The 23872-nt window shown below is 43.6% G+C and overlaps 4 protein-coding genes across 4 annotated transcripts; 2 read left to right on the plus strand and 2 right to left on the minus strand.

The window, feature by feature from the left end:
- Positions 1-13516: 13516 nt before the first annotated feature.
- LOC120458890 lies at positions 13517-14284 on the minus strand. Its single transcript, XM_039646729.2, has one exon. The coding sequence runs from the start codon at positions 14209-14211 to the stop codon at positions 13864-13866; it is 348 nt and encodes a 115-aa protein (XP_039502663.1). The 5' UTR covers positions 14212-14284; the 3' UTR covers positions 13517-13863.
- Positions 14285-14298: 14 nt separating this feature from the next.
- On the minus strand, positions 14299-16975 carry LOC120444055. Its single transcript, XM_039623562.1, has 2 exons — positions 16038-16975; positions 14299-14503 (listed from the first exon to the last, which is right to left on the minus strand). The coding sequence occupies exons 1-2, from the start codon at positions 16367-16369 to the stop codon at positions 14299-14301; spliced, it is 537 nt and encodes a 178-aa protein (XP_039479496.1). The 5' UTR covers positions 16370-16975.
- A 156-nt stretch (positions 16976-17131) lies between these two features.
- LOC120458888 (heat shock protein 60A) lies at positions 17132-19180 on the plus strand. The gene is made up of 2 exons (XM_039646727.1): positions 17132-17273; positions 17338-19180. Exon 2 carries the CDS (start codon positions 17352-17354, stop codon positions 19026-19028), a length of 1677 nt encoding a protein of 558 aa, XP_039502661.1. The 5' UTR covers positions 17132-17273; positions 17338-17351; the 3' UTR covers positions 19029-19180.
- Positions 19181-21186: 2006 nt separating this feature from the next.
- Positions 21187-22736, plus strand: LOC120458889 (very-long-chain (3R)-3-hydroxyacyl-CoA dehydratase 3). The gene is made up of 4 exons (XM_039646728.1): positions 21187-21349; positions 21430-21781; positions 21844-22189; positions 22256-22736. The coding sequence occupies exons 1-4, from the start codon at positions 21269-21271 to the stop codon at positions 22590-22592; spliced, it is 1116 nt and encodes a 371-aa protein (XP_039502662.1). The 5' UTR covers positions 21187-21268; the 3' UTR covers positions 22593-22736.
- The last annotated feature ends 1136 nt before the right edge of the window (positions 22737-23872 follow it).

Consider the following 23872-nt stretch of genomic DNA (forward strand, 5'->3'; position numbering starts at 1 on the left):
AACATCTGCGTTGCAAAGTTCTCAATGGCATTACCTCAAAACTTAAACTAAAATAGACTTTAATAAAGTGACGAAGGTAAAAGTCAAGTAAACAGTTTTATCAGAAGAAATGTTGCAGTATTTTTCTTGCCCCCTAAACTTTCAACTCTTAGCCATCTGTTTTCAACCATTTTCTTCCACTTCATTAACATGTTCGTGCAATGAAAGTTCAAGTTTTGTGGGCTGATATCAGACAGCCCAAAATGCCAGTTACATTTTTTCAGGAAAATAATATAGAAAAATCTGAATTCTTTGCCGTTTATAGAGTTGGACTAAAACACATGCATCATTTTCAATAGAAATTGCTGGTAAATGTTACGGTACATATTCTCGGGCAATTAAAAATTACCGGAATTTCCTTCTCTCATATTTTACAAATATTTTGCCATCCCCATAGCGTCTGCATGCTATTTTGGCGTAAACATGCAAATTAAAAATGGGGAACAACACACAAAAATGCAAAATAAACGAGGCAGGCCATCGCCCACCTTTTGCTATTAAGTTTTTTTCTAAAGGACATTTAACCTTAAGCCATGGAGAAAAGGGATATGGGGGTTAGTAAAAATTCCATTTCAGGGTTGCAAGCACGTCCTTTCCCCACTTTCCCCTAATTTCATTTCCGCTGCCATTTCAAGACTTTTCACCAGTCAGTTTTTTTTCAATACCCAGCACCTTGGGCAACTAATTTCCTCGTGACCTGCGTAGTTTTCGTGCTAGCCAACTTCATTTGGTGGCGACAATGTTTTAGGCCCTCAAAACACTTTGTTGGGCGTGTGTATGTGTTTATATAACAATTTGTACGGCTTTTGGCTCAGTTCGGCACGCACTCAGTGCTAATTAAAAGTCAGCCGCGGCAACGCCCCAAAAAATAACCTAAAATAGCAAGAAAAAACTATCAGGCACATAGGAACAAGACATGCTGCCAGGTATATAGCGAATATATCGCTACTATGTTTACAGTGTAGTTGAAAGTTGGCTCAAATGTGCTGACGCTGACGTGTTGCTTGGCTCTGCATTTTATTTTATTTTTGGCACAAACAAAATGGCAAGCAGCGAGATACGACGATTTGAAACAAATAGGACACCAGATAGCAAACGAGTTTGTTTAAAAGCTTCATTTTCCCACTACCTTTTAAAACATCTCTGTTTAAATTCACCTTAAAATGTCATTTAGTGCTCTCAGGCACGTGTTTAATAACCGAGAAATAATAAATGTATTTTATTAAGTACGAATAAAAAATGTCCGTCTAAAAGGTCAAATTTAAGGCATTTACTACAAACATTAAAAAGAATTGCTTTTAGTAGTGTAAAAGCTTGCAAACCTGCAGAGCCCAAAGCCAATTACCCTTTTTTTCTTGGCTAATTAACAAAATTTACCCTGCCAGCATTTTAATTGCCAACCCATTTACATATTGACCATTTGTAACCAAAAAGGTCAACACACGCCTATTGAATGCATGTTGGTTGATTTAGCAAACTGGGCCAGAACTGTGCGGGCCAGGAAATATGAATTTAGATGATACCAATTAACGCTGCTGCATGCAAACCACACTGAAAATCGATAGCATTGCGAAATAATAACAATTCCATATCGTAGGCGTTGTGTCAGGAGATCAAGACCAAAAAACTGCTTAATTATACAAGCTCGTTAATTATAGTCTAATGGCATTCAACCGTTTGCCCATTATGCTTATAGAAGCGAAATTGTTTTGCGGCCACAAAATCGCATATAGAAAAGCAAAAACGCCCACTGGATGACTCAACATGTGCCTGGTTACGCAAATAGTGGGATCCCACTGCCCCACAGGAGGCATTGCATCAAAGGGCTGCCGTTCAGTGTCAGACAACGCGGCGTATACGTCATATCGCAAGGTGGTGGCCCAGCAGCCAAAAGGTAGAAGGCAGAAATGAAGCGGAGCGAAGCACTGCGCTTTATTTATTCATGCTGCATGTATATGTAAAGAGGCGCTCAGAAATCCCATAGCCGCACTTTTAATGCCAACAATATGCGAAGTATAAAATACCCTTTGTTCTTAATTAAAGATTGGAGCGATTTAAAACCTTACGAATATGTTTAGAAGCAAATATATTGAAGTGAATGGAAAATATGACGTATTTTCATTAAGCCATTTCATTTTACTAATATCTAAAATTTATAAAATAAAGTTCTTATATTCCGAAGTAACAAATAGCCTAGTGTAACAATAATTCCCATTAATTGAAAGTCAAAATCCTTCGTATTCGTTATTGAGACCATATATGTTTCTGATATAAAAACAGATGAGTAGAGATTGTACAGTGAAGTGAGGACCAACGGATTCTCCAAGCGTACACAGCACTTCAGGAAGCCAAGGGACCTGCCAAAGGATTCCAACACACCACACTCACTTGCACACAGGGACACACAGAGCACAGAGATGGCAGCTGGGCCACTGGAAGTTGTCTACGCAGCAGTGGCACGGATTCCCTGGCAAAGGGATGCTGGGATGGAAAAGGGGGAGGGAATTGGCCAAAACATGTAAAAGGGTAAGGGAAACAGACTTTCACCACCGACGACAAAGTTGGCTTTTGTGTGTGTCGCTGCCGAGCGAGCGGAACCGAGATTAAAATTAAAATTTAAATTTATTTTAAGCTCACTTCTGTGGCATGGCCAATGGTTTTGGATTGTTTCGCGTTTTATGGCTTTGCCACGCGCCTTTTTCGTTTATTTTTGGTCAGTGGCGCCGTGTTTGCGCAGGATAATTACTGATTTTATTGCTAATTAAACTTACTCGAAGTGAATGAGCTGGTGTTTACTCAGCCGGCTCTAGGAAAACATGGAAAACATTTCGAGTAGTTGGCTTAAAGCGTATTTATCTCCAATGTGTATCTAAAACTACGACAGTACGAGTATCAGAGGAAGCCCATTAAAATGGGTAACAAATTAAAACCGTTTTCAAATACAGATCTAAATCACCTCAAATTAATGCCACTCTTTGCGGCTGATCAATAATTATGCCATTTATTCTTGAATTTATATACCATTCACCATACTATACCATACTTTATATGGATATTGACATCTAGTGTCGCTTATGGGTTATTGCATCGTTTTAATAACAGACTTAGCGCCATCCACGCATATGGAACACGTTCGCTGTTCGAGTAGCTCAATAAGGCAAAAGTTGGTACTATTTCGACGCCGTTGCCAGTCAAATTCGTCAATAAAATAATTTTGTACAAATGTGGACGATTTGCATAGGCACGAACACATTGAGACGGATACGGATACGTCGGATACCAGTAGGAAGCGGAACTATTATTGATTATCGCTGGAGCAAATGCCAAAAACCGTTTATTTTCGTTCGGAATTTTTGTTTTTTCTCGATTTCAATTTCAATATAATGCACACGGTTTCACCGCGTTGCTCGCTGTGCGAGCATAACATTTTTATTTTATCGCCCCTCCTATCACATCACCCATTTTTGGTATGAAGCCTTCACTTGCCTTTATATATAAGTGGGAAAAATATTTTTTCAATATCCATTCGATTTTGATACAGCTTTCTCTAAGAGGAATTCAGCTACCCATTCACATATTTCTCCTTCCTCCGTTTAGCTGGCTGTCTAGTTTCTGCTTCCTTGACACTTTTAGTTGAGCATTCATAACTTTCGATTTTGCTCCTTTTGCTGAGATTTTTAATTAAAGTGTTAGGCGAACTAACTGACACCAGGCTCGTGTGCTTGACTCCCTGACTGACTGACGTGCAGACACTTGCCCAAAATGCCTGAAAACCCATTGGAGAACTGCATGTCAGACTAAGTTCAGGGAGTTCTCTGACACTCGCAATGGGTCTCTTGTCAGCTTATAACGATGGCTGAACTTGAACTGCTCGACTGCTCGATGGTTGAAGGAGAGATAAGGACTCATAATGCTCGAGCCTTAAAGGCTGTGCACTTTTTTAAACCAAATTTCACCACCAATATAAAATTGAACAATATTTTAGAATTTTTTATCCACTCCTGCATAAAATGCATAGTCCACCAAAAGATGATTGTGGTGCAACTAACCTGGCGTATACGTAATATACGTACATAACCATACGGCATAATTTCCGCTTAATTGAACCCATAAAAGCCGGACAAGAGGCAATGTTGCGTAGAATGAGCCTCAGATTAAGACAAAGTACCCCAGAACTCCAGCGATGCACCACAGGCAACAGGACTGGCCATTTCCACCTCTCTGGCCCATAAATTACAAGGGGGTACTGCGAAAAAAAAAATGTGAAGGCGAAATGCAATGGCTAGGAAAAACTTCAATAAAGTGGCCGAGTGGTTTTGAGCCGGAGTTGTTGGCCGTCGGTAGCCGTTGGTCATTACTGGCTGGCCCCAGGAAATGGCTTAAACTCGAAAAAAAGAAAATAGAAACCCAGGCCATTTGGTCCGCTTAAAGGGCACATGCAGCCCGTTGCAAATGACATAAACTGCATGTGAAGCCCGTCGTGTTTATTGCTTTTTATGGTGCCGCTTAATGACTGCATTCGCATATAGCTGCGATTTCAGCGGCGGTTGAGTGGTTCCCTTCCATGCAACAGAGTCAGTACTTAAAATGGCGAAAAAGTACTAAACTTTAAGCATATAGGATATAGTTTCTCTTGGCTATTTATTAAAATTTGACATCCACATTGAAATTGCATAGAAATAATAAAAATGAAATGCCTTTCACTTAATACTTCAAGTCTCCCTAAACAACAAGAAGTAAATCTCGTCTCCCTTAATTGTTTTAATTTATAATAAAAGATTTTTTCCAGGACCAGAAGTCCATTTATCATTGCAGTAAGCTTGAAGTTGCAGATTCCACCATATTAAAATAGCACTTGACTTCTGACTAAGCAAAAGCAACTTTCTATCTTTTTTCCCTCGCGTGGATTATTTATCTTTCCGCATTCCGCTTTCAGTCCTTCCCCCTCGTGGTTCAAAATTATAATGGCAACTTTTTATTTACTAGCTGTGCCCGTCCTCGGAGCCCATAAAATATCACGGCTGGACTGTTCAGTTCAGTTTAGTTTAGTTCAGTCCAGTTCAGGTTATAGCCGAGGAAGTTTGCCACCAAGTGGAAGGACCATCCCACTTGAAAGTTGCACTGGCATTTTGTTATTTTGCCATCCACCAGGCACCAAGCACCAGGCCGCATTACTCAGCTGACCTCTTTGTGTGTGGGTGTCGAAGTCTCTGAATTTATTTTTGCATCTTTGCATTCTCAACCATTTCGCAATTTATTGTTTTCCCTCTATTGGGGTCAGTTTGTTTGGAGGAGGCTTTGCTTGTCCGTAGCAAAAAAAAAAAAAGGCAAATACAGCAAACAAAAAGGGCGGCAACGAAATGAGGTTAGCTTTGTTTAGACAACCTGACCTCGGGGCCAAATCAGAGTATAATATATATAAAATCGTATATTAGAATAATGAAAAGACAATGGCTGGGTCAGCAGAAAGCAGATAGCACAAAGCACAAAGTGCCTGACATATTGACACACTTGGCGTATGATTGATTTTCGTTGGTTCTCTTCGTTCCCCGCGCTCAGTTAACTAATAAGTTAGGGACTTGTTGATTCAACGCACCACAGGGGCGGTCACCAGTGACTTGTGCCCTATTCACACAATCGAATCACAAAACAATGGATCCGCCCCCCCAATGATAACAGCCCATTATAGCCGTTGTTTATTGAGGTGTGTGTGAGTGGCGGGAGGTGTGTCTGTGTGTGCAGCATGGAGTCATTTCTGTGATATATACAAATAAGGCTGTGTAAATACATCGAATGGCAACAAACAACACCCAGAGCCCGTCATTGTCATTGTTATCTACTCAACTTGTCGCCCGTTGCCACCCCTTTAACCATTCCCATTCCCATTCCCATTCCATGACAATGACAGGTTGCTCTGGCAGGACACCCAGTCAGCCAGTCAACCAGTCAGCCAGTCGCTGAATCAGCCATCCGGCCAGGTGGAAATCGAAAGAGCAACGCGTTATGCAAATGCAAGCTGGAAATGGAAAATGGAAAATGTAACATGCACAAAACACATTGTTGACATCGCGCCATTCGCGGAAAATCGGTCTGATCAAACCCATGGTTAACCACTGGATGGGAATGCGAAAACCGCAAAAATATAACTCTTGCTGAATTTTTTATTGATTGATTTGGCGAAAGTGAAAAGTATTTGGAAAGCACACGATTCAATTGAATTATTTTGATATGTCTTTTATCAAAATTTAGCACAATCTTTTCCCATCGCTATTTAAGTTTTACCGCTTGGAATATATATGGCTTCTATAGGTAAATCCAATTATTAAACATTAAAGTTCTGAGTGCATTACCTTCATCCCAGAAGCCACATTAACAACTATTCAAATTAAGTTCCATTTAACTGTCAGATGGCAATGCCCAATGTCGACCGCAAAACAATATTGGCAACAAGAAATTTGGCCGACCGGGCTTCCACTAACGGCCTGCTAAATTATGCAGTCCGAACGGACGGACAAACGGATACGGACACAGGTATATGTCCGGCATCCGTAAACCGAATCCGTAAACCGAAATTCGAAACACGAAACACGAACGCGGAATCTGTGTCTGTGAGTCTTGTAGATGGCAGATGAGAAGGCCCATAAACAGATGAACTGCAACTGTTAGGGCTTAGATTTGTATCCCATCCGTGTTGCCACTTTTGTTTGCATGAGTATGGGTATGTATGGGTGAGTGTCTGATTGTGTGAGTGGTGGAGGTGATGGTGTAGGTGGTGGTGGCGCAAATGAAGAGCAGTTTAAGAGCCATCAACGTCATGGGCGATGCGATTGTTTGAGGACAACGAGCTGGGCTCTCAGATGAGATGGGCTCAGCTGGATGGAGCAGCAGCTCGGCTGACAACGAGCGTCTGGGGAGGACATAACCCAATTAGTTTTAGACTTTTGCCACGACACATGCCAATTCGTTTGACATGTCCACTGGACGCCGTCCTTTATCTGCATTTGCATTTGCATTTGCATTTGCGTCACATTTTTTAATTATTTTAAAGCGGAATTTCGATAGGGCTACAAAGCGAGAAAAGCGGAATGCGAAATGCTAAATGCTAAATGCATCAAAGATGCCAGTCTAGCGAATGCAAATGAACAAATGACCCTGGCAGGCATTTTTTCGAGGACAGCCACTCGAGCTGGAGGCCCGAGCAACTGCATCTGCAGCCTCCGGAGCTCGAAAAACAATGCAAAACACGGCTGAAAGGCGAAAAAGCTGCCTAAGTAGGCGCTGAGTGTTTGCTTCCTGGCGCACAGTAACAACAGCAACAACAGCAATAACCGCACACAATGTCAACAGCTCGTCGAGCGAGTCTGCGTCTGAGGTCCTTTCACAAGGATCCTACAGCTACAGCTTATGCCCCACAAAACTCAGAGCTCACAAAAAGCGGCAGCGAAGGCAGCTGGTGCGGAAAACAAAGCAACACTTAAAAGTTAAAGCAAACGGAAAAGTGTGTGTGTGCTTCGTGCTTCGTGCTGGCGAAGCAAGTTGGCAAATCAGTGCGCCATGGAGAAATGCGGCCCCATAATTTAGGGTCTCCTCAACAGTTCAGGCCGCTTCAAATTAGCTGCTCAGTGAGTGAGTGTTAAGGGTTAGACGGCATTTGCCCAAGATCTTGATAAATCTGTGTGTTTTAATATCTTTAAGATCGGCCTGTGCCTAATTTGTTGTCCTAGCTGATGTTTTCTTAGGCCCGCGCCCTTTCCATCTTGTCCGCTGCAAACAGCTTAGATGCAAATTCAAGTTAATAAATGACAGGCCTATAGCCACACTAGCTGAGGCGATATACAACCCCAAAATAGCTGCCGCCCATTCCACTGCCAATAAGGGTAAATTTGCCAAATACAAATAAACCTTTCTTTTTTGTCGCTTTAGTCCCAGCGACTTAAAATATCCACAGCAGACCTGACAGATACTAAATACGTCGATTTTTCATTGCAGCAAATGGAAATTTCACTCGACTTATTCACGGCTCGCATGGAAATCCACAAATAATGGCAATTGCATTCCGCTGCCAAGTTGTCTGAATCTGCTTTCCGGTTCATGATTCCCCTGTAAGCCATCCATTTCATCGCCAAATTGGTAACAGCACTCCACTGTCCCTCCCAACTTGGCTAAAAGTTTAAAGTGGCGCACATTGCCTGATTGGCTGCGCTGGCTAATTGAAATCTTGGAAACGGGCGCCAAGGATAACTCAAGCCTGGTCTACAGATATTGTGTTTGTTGCAATGCAAATGCAGCGAGGCTTTTAAGACCCAACTATAAATTGCATTTCTATTTACCAGAAGTGGAAATATTTGTAGGAATTATTCTTTAAAATATACTTTGTAAAGTTTTAAACTTTTATCTCGGTACGTTGTGATCATATTCAATTACTTTGGTTTCTGAGTTCAAACAGAAATTGTTTCCAGCTCTTACTTTTATCTGAGTAAGTAAATAAACTCGACTTAGCCCCCGTGTAATTCCGCAAAAAACCACGTCAACTGTCTGAAAAAAAAAACAGAAAGTAAAGGAGACGAAGAACCACTTGCATAGAGTGAAATGGGCATGGGCCAGGGTAACAAATCTAATAAGTTAGCCAGCAGAAAAAACAAGCGCAGGAGCAAGCAAACTGAGCCGCATTTATCTCAACCGCAAAAAGTCGACCATATTTCATTTTAAATGCAGCACCTGCAGCTAGACGAGCCACGGAAAAAAATGGCGAAATACGCACAGACTTGCTCGCATGAAAAATGCTGAAAACGAAATGTCAACGAGGGAAAGTTGAGGACACACAAAAAATTAAAAAGAAAAAGGAGCAGTGGATGTGAGTGTGAGTGTGAGTGTGAGAGTGAGTGTGGATGTGCCTGTGGCAGGACGAGGCCAAAAGGCGGCCGACCACAGGAGCGGCAGATGTAATCAACAACATCAGCATAAACTTGGCCGACACACACACACACACACTCAGCTACACGCCCACACACACTGCTCGAAAATCCGTGCAAAAGTTTGGCCCGCCCCCGCAGCTGCAAGAAGGGGGCGTGGCCGGGGCCGGGGCATAGACCAAAAAGACATATCTAATAACATTAAGTAGTTTGCGCCGTCGTTTGAATTATGGCCACGTTCGCCGATGGCAGCCTGTGCGATGAGTGCTAAGCACCTCCTGCCACCCAATTTGAGCCAAGTTCTAGTTTTTGCGCCAACATTTAATTCGTATGCGTTTGCCGGTTGGCCACTTTGCACTACTTTCGCTTCCTTAGCCTGAAACTCCGGCTGAAACTGAAACTGAATTTTGAAAAATTGTTACCAGGCACGGAAGGTAACCAATGGGGCCCACAAATGCTCCCTGAAGGTCAACTGGGAGAGCTGAGAAGGTCCCTAGCTCAACATGCTTATGGCGAAAACCAATTTGAAACATGAAATTAGGTGCAAAAGTCACTTGGCAAGCCTTAAATTATGAAAAAGCCGCGTTCGCCCAGGAAAGTGGAAAGTTTTCACAAAAAGAATGCAAATTACTTGGATTTAAAAAATATATATTGGAATTTAGTTTCAGTTCAATGAACAACAACTATCTTTATAGGTAGGTTTATAAATAATTAAATTTCTGTACCAATCCTAATCATATTTAGAAAATAATTTCAGAAACTAGAGCACTTTATCTAAATATTTTAAGACAATAGTTCTTTGGATTTTAGAGTACTTTAGTACAGTACTTTACTAGAACAGATTTTATTTCACTTATTTGTTGTATAAAATTATTTATTGGCTTAACAAGAATCCGACTTTAATACTGAATTTGCAAATTTGTTTTTATGTTTCTCCTTTTTCAAAGCAACGGAAGAAACAGATACGCCATAACTTTGAATGGTAACTTTCGATGGTAAGGATTTGATTGCCCAGTATGCAGCATTCGGTGTACGTAAATGTCTTAATATAATATGAAATATTTAAAAAATTATATCATATCCTTTATGGCCACCTCGCTTGCCAAAAACAGACGACGAAAGGTCAAAGGTGGGACCGCCTGGAGGCAGCCCTCAACACTCTGTTGAAAACACGAGGAACGTGAAACGCGAAACGAGGAACGAAAATCGAGAAACGAGAAACGAGAAACGTGTGCCTCAAACAACCAACAACCAACAACACCTGAACAAAGTTGTCTCGACTGGCAGACAACGACGTCGATGACGACGCCAATGGCAAAAGCGAAAAAGGGTAAACTTTTCGCAGGGAAAACTGGAAAACTTTGCGTTTGCATTTTTTCATATTGCGTTCGAGATGCGAGCTGAAGAGATACTTTCGTGGCCCACTGTGTGTGTGCATGTCTGCATGTGGCTGGCCTAATTAAAACGATTTTGGCGTTAATGTAATTGCTCGGAAATGAGTAATGCTCCTGTGGCAACAAATTAGCAGCCCCTTACAGGTAAACAACACCAAGAGTCAGCAGACAAGGACTTGTGATTGTGATTTATCGGCATTAGGACGACAACAACACGACAACCGAAACCCACGATTCGAATTAATATTTCAGCATCGATAAGCGACTCGATTGCGACTATTTCGGACTATGGCTATATGGCATACACAAATGCAGATACGTTTGAGTGTTTATATATGTAATCACTTTTCACGTTTGGTTTGCGGCGCCTGTCATTATCATTTTTCATGCTGCCTGGCTCAATTGTGTTTGGTTACTTTGGCAGCTGTGTATACTCGTAGTCATGGACATTCGGCCCTTTTTTCCCCCAATTGTTTGCCCGACTTCCTTTTGCAGGTCTCAGGTTTCCCTCTATTATTACTTATCCGCAATTCAATTTATCATTATTTATGCGTTATGAATTATTTTGATTATATAAGGCCCTTTTCGGATTGGCATTCGCAGATTGCGCTTTTGTTGCTCACTGTTTGCCAGTTGAATATATGGTTTATTTCATGAAAATGGTTTTATTTTATCATTCTATCAGCAGTGTTATGTTTCTATCAGCAGTGTTATGTTTGCATGGAATTTTATATGCAATAAGTATTTAAATAGGAAATGATGTTGTTAATATAAATCAGATGCTTATAAATATGGCATTAAATGTCATTTATAAACAGTGCTCTGTGATTTAATAACTGAATTTATTGCGTTTTATATGGCTTTTCATTTGGTTAGCTTTATTATTATTATTTTGGCATTCATTTCGTTAACTCCGGGATATGCAATATTTATTAAATGCATTTATATTTGTTATATTTCGTAATTATGTTTGGTTTCCTTTTCGAGTTTCATTTTATTTTATTAGATTATTATGCTGAACTTGACAGACGATTCATTACATTTATGATGGAAATTTAATTTATATGTGGGTCGCCATAATTCTGTTATTCATAAGAACATTTAATTTTCCGGCCATTGTATTTGGCTTGCAATGCACACACATGTCAATCGAAATAATTGAAGGTGGAATTTAAAATTATCTGCTTTTAGTCGCTGCTTTTCCTTGCATTCTATTATTGATTGATTCGCCTTTGAGTGCTGTTGTTTGCGTTGGGTTTGCATATTTGTATATTTGCAATTGTCACTTGAGCGACGCCGCCGTGCCTGGTGGATACGAGGTTTGCAGTTCCAGTTCCAGTTCCTTGGCTGGTGGAGCTCCTTACCTGGTGGACACAGCCAAAGCGACAGGCGCCCAGCGACGTCGCAGTGACAAATGCAGGATTGTTGTGGTCACCTTGATACGGCTGTGATTGTAATTCCATATTACATTTGCACTGTAATTTTTGCATTATTTATTCTGCACGAAACGATACGAATTTGCCTTCGCCGCAGCCAGTTGTGGACCGAATCGAATCAATTATTAACCGCATTCCTTGCACACACAAATATCTCCTCGGGTGGGCGTTAGTCCTAAGTTTTCTTTTGCCAACTCGCCCCTTTCTTGCGAATCGCGTTGCATATTATCTTGAATTTGGTATTATTATTTGCTATAAGCCATTTTAGCTTTAGCGCCACCGATGTGTAGAAAAATGGTAGAAATTCATATGGTTTATAGGCGCGGACGAACTGCAGCTCCCGAGGACGACGGCTGTAGGACGACGGAGTGCCAGCGGACAGGAGGCAGCTGGCATTTAGCAGCCAGCAGGACACGCGCGAACGGGCACAACAAAAAAACACGACTGAGGCCGCCCAACGGCCACCAACGAATAACGAGGCGAAATGCGAAATTGAAAGCGAGCGCCGAGTCCGCAGCCGATGGATATGGGCTCGTCTTTCGAATCGGACTCGTTTCCAGGACCCTTGTGTGTTACAGGATTCAGGTTGAACGAAATTGAAAGCGCCTGGCCGCCGCCCGAAGTGGGTCGCTCGCTCACTCACTCGTCCTCGTCCTCGTCCTCGTCCTCGTCCTAGTCCTAGTCCTCGTCCTGCAATGCAGTCAGGATCGGAGGAGCGGCGGCGGAGCAGGAGCAGCTGAAGCGGGAGCGGGTGCGCCTGAAAGGCATGTAAACAAAGCCAGGACGAAGCTCGGCCAGGTAAGGATGCGAAGCCGAGCCATGACTTGACCAAGCACCGACGCCCGAGTCCTTCGAGCCGAAAGGACTTCCGCTCCCAGCTGAGCGGCGCGCTCTGGCCAAAAGCTCGCTCTCGCACCAAACCGCTCAGCTGTGCGTGGGCGTTGCAAACAGCTGATGCCAGCCAACGCTCTCTTAGCGACTCCTCTCTTGGCCTAATTCGCTGACATGGCTTAGACACTGAGACAAATTGGGTGCATCCAATATAGCCGCACTTTAAACGTACATTTTCAGATTGGGTTTTTGATTTAACACTGCCAATAGTTACTAATTAAAAAAAATATAATTTTTAAGCAAACTAACTATTTTCTCAAACTGATAAAAGACTGAAAAGGCATTTGATTATTAACCATAAATAATATTTTCCCCTTAGAAACAAGGAAATAAGCAGTAAAGTTGCCTATCCTATTTTTCAATATCACATTTTTCAGTGTAAAAGCTCGCCAGCTCTCTCACACACACACACACATACACAACCGCTGCAATCCGCAGTGTGTTATCCTAGCTGACATTGTAAACATGACCAAAATGCATGTTCCCCAAGGTGCCAGCGTATTTGTGTGGGCGAGTGTGCGGGTGTAAAGCCACATTTGACGTCCCAGTGCCACATTCATTTGCATATTTGAGAGCGCTTTCTGGCTTACGCGTGAAGGGAGCGGGACGGCGATAGCAGTGGGAAAGAGAGGGAAAGGAAAGGGATACCGCACACGCTCAAGTCTCATGTGTAAGGCATAGATAAGTTCAACTTAATTAAAGTTTCAGTGGGGGACAAAACGTTGACTGCCTGGTTTTTTGGGGCTCCTTGTTGCATAAATTATGACAATTGGCCATGCGGCTTACAAGATGCACACGAGACCTTGCCAGCTTCGCCTTATCATCATCATCAACCTCCTCGTAATTGCCACACAAGTCGGTTTATTATTTACACACACCCACTTTGTTCATACATAAATCCATGTTAGCTTTTAGTCTTTCTGAATATCTAAAAATTGCGGCTTGCAGAGGTATCGGTCAGGCATTACACAAACTCTATAATCTCGGCTTAATCTAGATTTAATGTTGATTGTCCTTAGCTGAAGACGTCAACACCCAAATTAATTTGCTTGCATTACATTAGAGAAGGGATTATCATGTTGTCTGCAACCTCAAAATGTTTTCCCACAACATTAAATCAATTTAAACATCTACCCGTTGAATGTGCTCCAACATTTCTCAAATAGGAATAATGAACCGCTGATAGTGACATTAGAAGGGGTCTTCCTCGTCTTCATCCTCATATTCATACTCGTCTTCATCGCTACTGTCCTCCTTGGAAACGATTTGCTCCAAGAGAGCCCTAAGCTCCTCATCCTGAACAGCCTTGATCTGGGCTAAACTTGTGGACGAAGGTCTCATGTCCCGCATCTTGGCCCACTCCTCCTCGCGTTGCTTCATCGCGCTCATGACTTTCTGTTGTACCAGAGCCTCGTGCTCCTGGTGGGCCAAACGGATGATCGACTGCACATCCCTCTCGACTTCTGAAGAAAACTCCTGATGGGTATGATCTACTTCCTCGTTGGCGGCCACATCATTGCTCGAATAGGTGGTAAACATTTTTGAAGAAAAAAAAGCCGACTGTCTATTTGCAATGGAAAATATTATCCAATGCCATATATTTGAAACAAATTTCACAATGTCTACTCAGTCGTATTCAGTTTTATGTTTGAGTTTTTGGCCACGATCACTGCTGGGGTTCTCCACATATCGCTGTCGCATTTCCCTTTCGTGCTCCTTGGCAGCCGACCTGATGATCTCGTTTTCCCGTCCGCCAGGTGATTTTTCGGGTGATTGGCTGAGCCGACTGCCATTGCGGACTTCCACATAGGCAGCTGGCTCGAAATCCTTACTTGAATGGGAAGCCAGCTTGAATGACTAGAAGTCGTGGGAAAACCAACTCTGCCGATGGCTCGAAATGAAATAATCTGCCAGCGGAATTGTACTTCTTCATGGGATTGATCAACTTTATACACATCATTTTCCGTCATAACAAATAAACGACGGCGGGCAAGCCGCAATAAACATAAACAAATGTGCATTTTTTCGAAGCATCAACAAGTTGGTCAGTGCAAGCTTTTCATTATCGAATAGCTATGGAGTGCTTTTGGAAGCCCAAGGTTCTATTATTGGGGTAGGTATCCAGGAAAATGGAGCTCAAAGTGGGACAGTATGTGCTTTCTGGAAAGCTGAGGTCGTAACATTCTGTTTTTGGCCCTTAAAGCTGACTGGAAAAGCTTTTTAGGTTCATGTCTTCATTGTGGTGAGTTTTCGCTTTCATCTGTATTGTTGGGATAGGCTCTGTTTGTAAAGGACTTTAATCCTTTTTGACTAAAAGGATCATATGGATTTAAGGCACCTTTTGAAACGATAGCGTGAAAGAATATGTTGTCTTTAAGGTATCCACGGGTATATAAATACCTCTCAATACCTTAAAAGGAATTGAAAAGCATAATAAAGGATTTAACAACTTAAATTTCTTGAATGACAAAAAACTCCATTATTTCTATTTATAATAATCGGTGGCTTATGCAGGCTAAATGGCTAACGACTTCGCTAATTTAAGCAGGCTGCTTCTATTTATGCCATGTCAAGGACATGCATTAGGGCTGAATTTATTGATTAATAGAGCCGGTGTCAGTGCCACCACCCCCGCGAACAAGCTTTGGGCTAAATAAATTATGGACTACTGTGCAGTGGTGGTCGGCGACAAGTTCATCACGCGTGGTAACATCGGAATAATGGAAGGTGCCGTTGCGTCCGAGAACCAAAACAAAGCCAGCCCAAAGCCACAGAGTACACCCCATTCAATTAAGGACTCGACATCGACAGTGCCGCCAAGGATTAAAAATTCCATTTATGGAGCAGGTGAAGGCGTAAAAAACAATTCAACGTCACGCACTTCGGAACTTTTAATCAAATACCGGGAGTCGAATCAGATACAATTGCTTTTAATTCGTTTGCTGACATATAATCAGTAAATACACTCTAGAACTAATAACTTTAATCAAACGTACTTTAATAAAATAAAATACTATTTAAAAGAATTGATTATAGAGCTGGATTTTGGATGTTATCAATCCTAACTTATGGGTCCTATGAGGGGCTCACTAAGTATTAAAATTATTCATTTCAAAATTGTTTCAGGCTTAAAACAACTTTCGCATTTCCAACTATCTTTCATTTTTCAAACCCATATATATGGCGAACTTAAATATTCCTTATGGCCTGACGGCCACATGTCGTATACTTGATTAAGTAAAAGTGTTTTTTTTTTCTAATCCAGACCATGACCAAGAACAACACATTTGAACAAATAAAGCTGGCGCCAGTCGGAGAAAAAAACGAAGAAGGCGAAAACATAAACCGTAAGGAGAAGTAAAAACGAGAAAGCGAAGCTGCTATTTTGTGGGAAATCCCCGGAGGAAAATCCACGCATTCCCACACAGTCAATCGAATGTGGGTCGTTGCACCGACTTGTTGCACTCACTTTTGTGGCGCTGCCATCGCCCGATGCTTCTGCCGCATCCTGTGGCAGGTGCAGCTGGGAGGCGGCCGGAGTGGGCAGGGGCGTGGCCAGTCCGGGTGCCACCTCCGCGCCGTAGTAATCCGCCACACTGGGCACCAGCAGCACGCCCACCTTGTTGCGGGCCACCTGCTGGGTGGTGCTGCGTCGATGCCGCGCCGGCAACATCATCCGATGGGCCACCAGAGCCATTATCACCAGTCAGTAAAATCAGTGATCGAAAAACACACACACACACACGACACGAATATTCAGATATTTTCGAAATATATATCCTTTTGCGGAGCGGCACACGCGGAAGGCAAATCAAAGCTGCGTTTGCCTTAAGGAAACGCTCGACGCCAACTGAAAGACACCAAAAAAAAAGTGGAAAAAGAAAAAACAAGCAGCGAACGAAAACGGAAAGCGAAACATTCAACGCACCGGAAAGAGGCGAAAGACGAAAGGAAATGGCCGACAGCGCTCTCGCTCACTCTCTCACACACACACACTCGCTCAGGCATTTGTCTTTTTTATAAGCGTGCGTGTAGTGTGTGTGTGTGTGTGTGTGTGTGTGTGTGCCTACTAAACGCCGCATGTTTGATGAGCATTTTGTTGTTGCTCCTTTAACGTTAATATTAATGGCGGAATCACATTGTCTGCCGAGCGTGTCTGTGCGAGTCCAAAGTGCGCCTGTGTTGGTGTGGCGACTGTCGTGTCTGCGCGAGTGTGAGTGTGAGTGGCCGCGTCTGTGTGCGTCAGTTTACCAACACGTGCACGCCACATTTAATAAGCGAAAGCCGAAAAACAAGCAGGAAACATGGCGCAAATGTAATATTTGTTGTTAAAATAAAATGACGAAACGGAAAACAAGTTGGAACATAATAAAGCGCCATAATGACGCTGGCGACTTCTGTACACCCTTTTATAATATTTGGGGTTATATTTTTTGTTAGCATTTTAAAATTATGAATAGTTATTTATCCCTTGATTTACTGTATTATTATGAGTGCGGTTCATAAATCCACGAAATATATATATATATTTCGCTGAGTTACCTGTCAAAAATGGCAGAACTCCCATAGAATGGCATTTACCCTAGTTTATCGATTGAAAGGTAATTAAATTTCAGTTAAAGCTTCTGATAAACGTTGAAAGTTCTTTCAAAATTGCGTATCAAGGATCTTGAATCAGGATGCTGAGCAGACTAGGCCGGAGTGGTGGCACCGGCGTGCGCTCCTATGCCAAGGACATTCGGTTTGGAGCTGAGGCGCGCTGCCTGCTCATGCAGGGCGTGAACGTCCTGGCCAACGCGGTGGCCACCACTCTGGGCCCGAAGGGCAGGAACGTGCTCATCGAACAGCTGCTGATATCGCCGCGGATCACCAAGGATGGCATCACGGTGGCCCACCACGTGCAGCTGAGGAATCGCCGCCAGGATATGGGAGTTCAATTGCTGCGCCAGGCCACCAACAATACCAATAACAAGGTGGGCGATGGCACCACCACGGCCACCATTCTGGCCCGTGGAATAGCCTGCCAGGGAATGCATGGCGCAGCACAGAGCCAGGTGAACGTGCAACTCCTGCGGGATGGCATTCTCGAGGGATCGCGGACTGTCTGCAAAGCTCTAGGTGAGATGTCTCAGTCGGTGGATACCATTGGACAGGTGGAAGCCGTGGCCAAGGTGGCACTGAATGGAGACGAACGGCTGGCGGAGCTGATTGGTGACGTCATTTTGGAGCTGGGCGAAGACGGTGTCATCCTGCTGAAGGAATCCCACAGTCCCTTCGATGAGGTCAAGATCCAGGAGGGTGTAACCCTCGCCTCTGGCTACTGTTCGCCATTCTTTGCCAAAAAAGGCGGTGCCCTGGAATTGGAGAATTGCTTGCTGCTGCTCACATTGGCCAAGATTGATCAAGTGGAACAGATCCTTCCCGCTTTGGAGTTGGCCAGACTGAAAGAACGTCCCCTTCTGATAGTTGCCAAAAATTTTGGCAGCGATTTGCTTAAGATCTTGGTGCTAAATCATCTGCAAGGATTAGTTCAGGTCTGTGCAGTGAAGGCGCCCAGTTTTGGTGAGGAGCAGTGCGAGGAAATGGAGGATTTGGCTATTGCTACGGGCGGGCATCTCCTGGAGGACGCCTCCAGGCTGGTCGATCTCAGCGAGGAGGATCTGGGTGAAGTGTTGCAGGCGGTGGTGTACGCCAAGGAAACGCACCTATTGCAACCGTTCAATGTGAACGAGGAGCAGGTGCAGTGCCGCATCCAGCACATCCGTGAGCTGATTGAAGAAGCTTTCACCGATGAGGAGCTGGACCGGCTGAAAACTCGACTGGGACGCTTGCAGGGCCACCTGGCCACCATTTTTGTGGGCGGCACCAGTGATCTGGAGGTGAGCGAGCGAAAGGATCGCTTCAACGATGCCCTTCATGCCGTTCGAGTGGCCATAAGTGAAGGTGTGGTTCCCGGTGGAGGCACCGCCTATCTACGCTGCATTCCAGCACTGGACGAGTTGCCCCCAACCGAGGTAATGGAGCACCAGGTGGGCAGGGAGATTGTGAAGGATGCTCTACGACTGCCCTGCTATACAATCGCCCGTAATGCTGGCGTGGACCCCAATGTGGTTCTACGTCGCGTTTTGGAGGGTAGTGGCAGCTACGGATATGATGCCGCCGCCGGCGAATTTGAGGATCTCGCGCTCCGTGGCATCGTGGATCCCACCAAAGTTATGCAATCAGCCATGACGGCCGCCGCCGGAATGGCCTCCCTTTTGGCCACCACCGAGGTGCTCATTACTAATCAACCCACCAAGGTGAAGACTCCCAAAAATCAGGTTACCCGCGATCTGGCTAAACTTGTGGGAATGTAGTTAGGATAGATCAGCTTAGAGAAAAAATCATACATTTTGGCAGCCTATGAAAAAGAAAGCTCTAAATTCTGTGTTGAAATTAAAATTGGTGCAATGTTCTGAAAGTAAATTATACTTACAAAATAAAATGTTAAATATATTAGTATTTAATACATTCTTGTGAAAATCTTCAAGGTACTTTAACTTTATTTTAAACATTTCAATGTCGTATATATTAGTATTTATATTCCTTTCATGCTGATCACTTTTGCAGTGTATTTCTTGATTCCCCAACATTTACGACTTGTTTCCTTGTCGAATCCCTAATTAGAACACATATGAGCACGCATGCCACATTCAATAGACCCCCCATTTCGACTCCGGATCCGACTCCTTCGCCACCCACAAACATTCAGTCATAACTTGACGTCCTCCGACTCCTGTTTAACTTGACCTTAACCATTTGCTGCGCTTTGTTTGGGCGCAAATGGACAACAAACGAAATGTGGAAGCATTTGTGGCTTGGGTATTTTGTTTTTGGGGGGAGGAAATGTCAGCAGGCGCATTCCTATTTATCATGATACTCGTATATATGGGCGTTACATACAGGTTCTATGTGTCGTTTGGGCCAGCATATACAGCTTTGTCATTAACGGTGATTAGGGGCACTTAAGTGCGTCAGTTCGCATCAAGTATACGCCACGATGGACTGGCCAAGTGAAACATCTGTTTGCTAAGGAGGTTGACCTTCCCATACAGGCCGAGCATGCATAATTAAACAGCATGGGATATTTTAGGGTCAGTGTCACAAAGGGTCGTTGTTCGTTTTCGCTGGCCACAAAATTGCAATCATCAATAATGCAAAGCGGGCCCTCTCAAAAGCCAAATCAATACAATTTCACGGATAAGGAAACTAAGAGTTTATTTTTTATGGGCCTGTTTTTCGAGGTGCCTGAGAACTTTGCAACACTTACGATGTTCCGAAAGGTAAACTTACAAAGGAGCTTACTGAGTAGACTTACCTTGACACGAAGATACAGATACAGATACAGATACGAATACGGATACGGATACAGCTAAGCATATACATATAGATAGATGGGCGGTTCGGTAACGGTGCCTGGGCAGACGCCGTGTCTAGCGGTTCTCGAGAAACCGCAGCATTTTCTTTTCCGCCGCCCGATTCTCGGCCTACGCCTGTGTGCAAAATGATATGGGATTGTGCTGGTTGTGATGGCTTCGATGGCTTCGATGGCTGCGAAAGAGATGTAGAAAATAGTAATACCCAGCGGGATTAGCAGAGGTGGCTCCTGCAGTCCTATTCCTAGCCCACGTATGCTCCATTTCATTGTGCCTGCTCCAGTTACAAAATCCAATGGCAAAACAAGCCTGACAAGTTGTCGCCTTTTGTTTTAGCAACGCCACCCGCTCAAAAAGGAAGGAAGCTCTAAGGACAACAGCAGTGCGGCCATGTCTGGCCATACGACAGGGATATATACATATATAAATATATATATATGTATGACTATATATACCCGATACTACAGAACACCCAGTCGAGGTCCTCGACGATTCCGAGGATTTTCCCGCTTATTCGGCTTTGTTTTTGCCCCGTTGTCTGACAACTTCCGACATTCGCGGTGGCGGCCCATAAATCAAAATGACCCGAAAATTTCCCACCAAAGGAAAGTACACAAAAATAAGTTAGACTTGTTTTTATGAAATTAGAACTCCCCTTTAATTATAGCTTAGAACATAATGTTTTAAGATATTATTGCAATTGTTAAGAAGGATGGCTGTAACAAAAAAAATTCGAATCACAAAAATTATTAAGGAAACTCCAATTTTTGATTTATATTAATTTTGGCAGTACTGTGCAGGACTGTGATAAATTAATTGAATAAAAATTTAGCATTGCATTACAATTTTTACAAATTTTTTTTTATATTTTGTTTTTAACTTTCCGAGCAGTCTTATTTTGTTTTCAATATATTAAAGAAAAATTCCGTTGGGAAATGCAAAATATAACGGCTGAAATTCCAATAAGAAATCAAATTGAAATGCAAGCAAAGTTCCGCACCGTCTTCAGCTAAGTTTCCCACCAGCTAGTGGAGAAATGCTTTGGTATTTGAAATATACCAGATTCGAGGGCTTTCCAACACTGCTTGTCTGTCACACAGCCAGTGCTGCAATACGCATTCGGAGCGATATCAAAGGTTATTTTCGGTTTGGAGATGTTTATATTAGTTTGATAAGAACCAATGGCAAACCTCAGTCCGCTGGTCTACTGGTCGCAGACCAAGCAAACCCTATTACTGAAAGTGGACCTCAAAGATGCCAAGGTATGTGGGCTTGCACTTGCATAGGTACCACTGCCCAGCAGACTGAAAAATCAATAATGGTAATTGAAATTGTTATTCAGGGCGCCATCGCGGACTTTTCGCCGGTTTCGGTGAATTTTAGTGCCAACGGCCACGGAGCTCGCGGAGTGAATGCCTACAAGTTCGAGCTGCACTTCTACGCCTTGATCGACGACGAGAATGCCACCTTCGTGGTCAGCGACAACAAGATCGAGCTGCAGATCCGCAAACTGGAGCCGGAGTGGTGGCCCCGCCTGGTGGCCACTCCCCAGAAGCCCCACTGGCTCAAGATCGACTTCGACCGCTGGCGCACCGAGGACGACGTCGAGGTGGAGGAGAAGCCCCGCGATGTGCGCCAGGACTACGAGAAGGAGTACGCCGATCTCCAGAAGCGCGAGCTGGGCTACATCAAGGGTTAGAGAGATTGTATGCCATTTGCATTGATTAAGTAATCACAACGAGCGTTTATCCCACAGAGAAAACGAAGAAGGTGTACATGATCTTTTACAACCTGGCCATGTTCGTGGGCTACCTGTATATCATGGTGGTAATGGGAGTACTCTACTATCGCGATGGCATCGATAGCATTGCCAAAACCTACGCCAATGTGGGCAACGCCTTCAAGTTCGTCCAGCTGCTGCAGTATCTGGAGGTGATGCACCCCATGTTCGGTTACACCAAGGGCAGTGCAGTGGTGCCCTTCTTCCAGGTGTCCGGACGCAACTTCATCCTGTTTCTCATGATCGACATGGAACCGCGCATGTATGCCAAGCCCGTGGTTTTCTACGTTTTTGTAATATGGTCTCTGGTCGAATTGGTGCGGTGAGTGTGCGGCGACTTTATCGAAATATGGATAAAGGTCTTATCTACTGAACTTTACCCCACTAGATATCCCTACTACTTGGCGCAATTGCTTGGTCGCGAGGTGGGCCTGCTCACCTGGCTAAGGTACACCGTCTGGATACCGCTCTATCCCATGGGCATCCTGTGCGAGGGCATCATCGTGCTACGTAATATTCCCTATATCGAAGAGACGAAACGGTTTACCGTGGAAATGCCTAATTCCTGGAACATCACCTTTGACATGGTTCTCTTCCTGAAAATATACCTAATGCTGCTGATCCTGCCGGGCAGCTACCTAGTTATGTCGCACATGGCCAAGCTGAGGTCCAAAAAGCTCGGCAAGGGGCGCGCCAAGCGCCGACAGCACCTTCACGCCGACTAGTCAGCACACTGCCAGGATCAAGCTAGACGTTCGGCAGTATGATTTCCTATTTTCGATTAGTGTAAGCAAAAATCCAAAGAAATATCTACAGACACCATTCTTCACATCTTGACGTTCATTAAAATTTTCTATCGTAATGCAAAAGTAAGTTTTTTCCATTTCATAGTGCTTGTTTTGATTCTGCTCGAATTCGATAAAATGGAGTTTAGTTTCAAGAAGTAGTTGGTAATAGGGCAACCTTTTACCTTTACCTTTTTTATGCATTAAGGCTTGCAGTATATGACCAATTAAAATACTTAGTGATTTGACAGTTTTAGTCAATATTGATAAGTATACATTTATACTTTATACTTTTTGGAAGTCGTGTTATTCAATAGAATAAGTAATTGAACGCTCAAGATCTTTAGCACCACCGTAGGCTTAGTAAAAGATATCTGATAGTCGCGGCACTCTACCATAGCGACTTATCTTGCTTGTTTGTAAAGAAACGTCTCCGCAAAGCAGACAATTAAGTGGAATTCATATGATTTTCGACATACCAAAAGACCCTGCGCACTGAGGGTAAGCATCCTGTCAGGCATTGGCTCTTGTCTCTCCTTTGCCGTTTGATGGGTAATCCAATTTGCACTCGAGGACGATGCACAACTAGCTGCTGATCCACTTGACCCGGAATTGGCTTTGAGTTCCAGCTGCAGCTCACTGGCAGCTCCCAGCTTAGTCATTTCTTCAAGAGTGCCTCACATGCGGGGCGTTTATTATTTACGGAAAGTATTACGTGGATACACGTTGAATATATTCGTACTCCCGTATTTGTTCCGAACATAAATTGAAAGTGGGTGGATAGTCAGCCGGTTGAATTGCGTTTGTGGCTGGCCAAGTGAGCGTGTTGGCACCTTCTTCACATGACTCCAACAAAGTGGAACACTAATGGATTTGACGATAGTGCAGCTGGCAGTTGTCACCTGCAGTTGGCGATATTAATGATACCCGACCGTCCCGCCAATTCGTCCAACAAGCCAGCGAAATTTATCCCCATCAAGTCCCATTTCGCGTGAAATATTCATTGCAATTTGCACTTTCGCGCGGCTCGCATGCACTTGTTTTTTTTTTCGATTTCTTCTGTTTTTGTGGCTCCCGTATGGAACTGTGCCGATCCGGGGTTAACGCTCAACTAATCACCGGCCGTGGCCAGCTGGGAGCTAATAAACCTCCGGGAGAAAGGCCTGCTCACTGGCTGATAAATGGGTTTTTGATTAATGCCGAGCGCGATTGATTTTCGG

Source organism: Drosophila santomea, chromosome 2L (genome assembly GCF_016746245.2).
Source record: "Drosophila santomea strain STO CAGO 1482 chromosome 2L, Prin_Dsan_1.1, whole genome shotgun sequence".
Lineage (NCBI taxonomy): Eukaryota > Metazoa > Arthropoda > Insecta > Diptera > Drosophilidae > Drosophila > Drosophila santomea.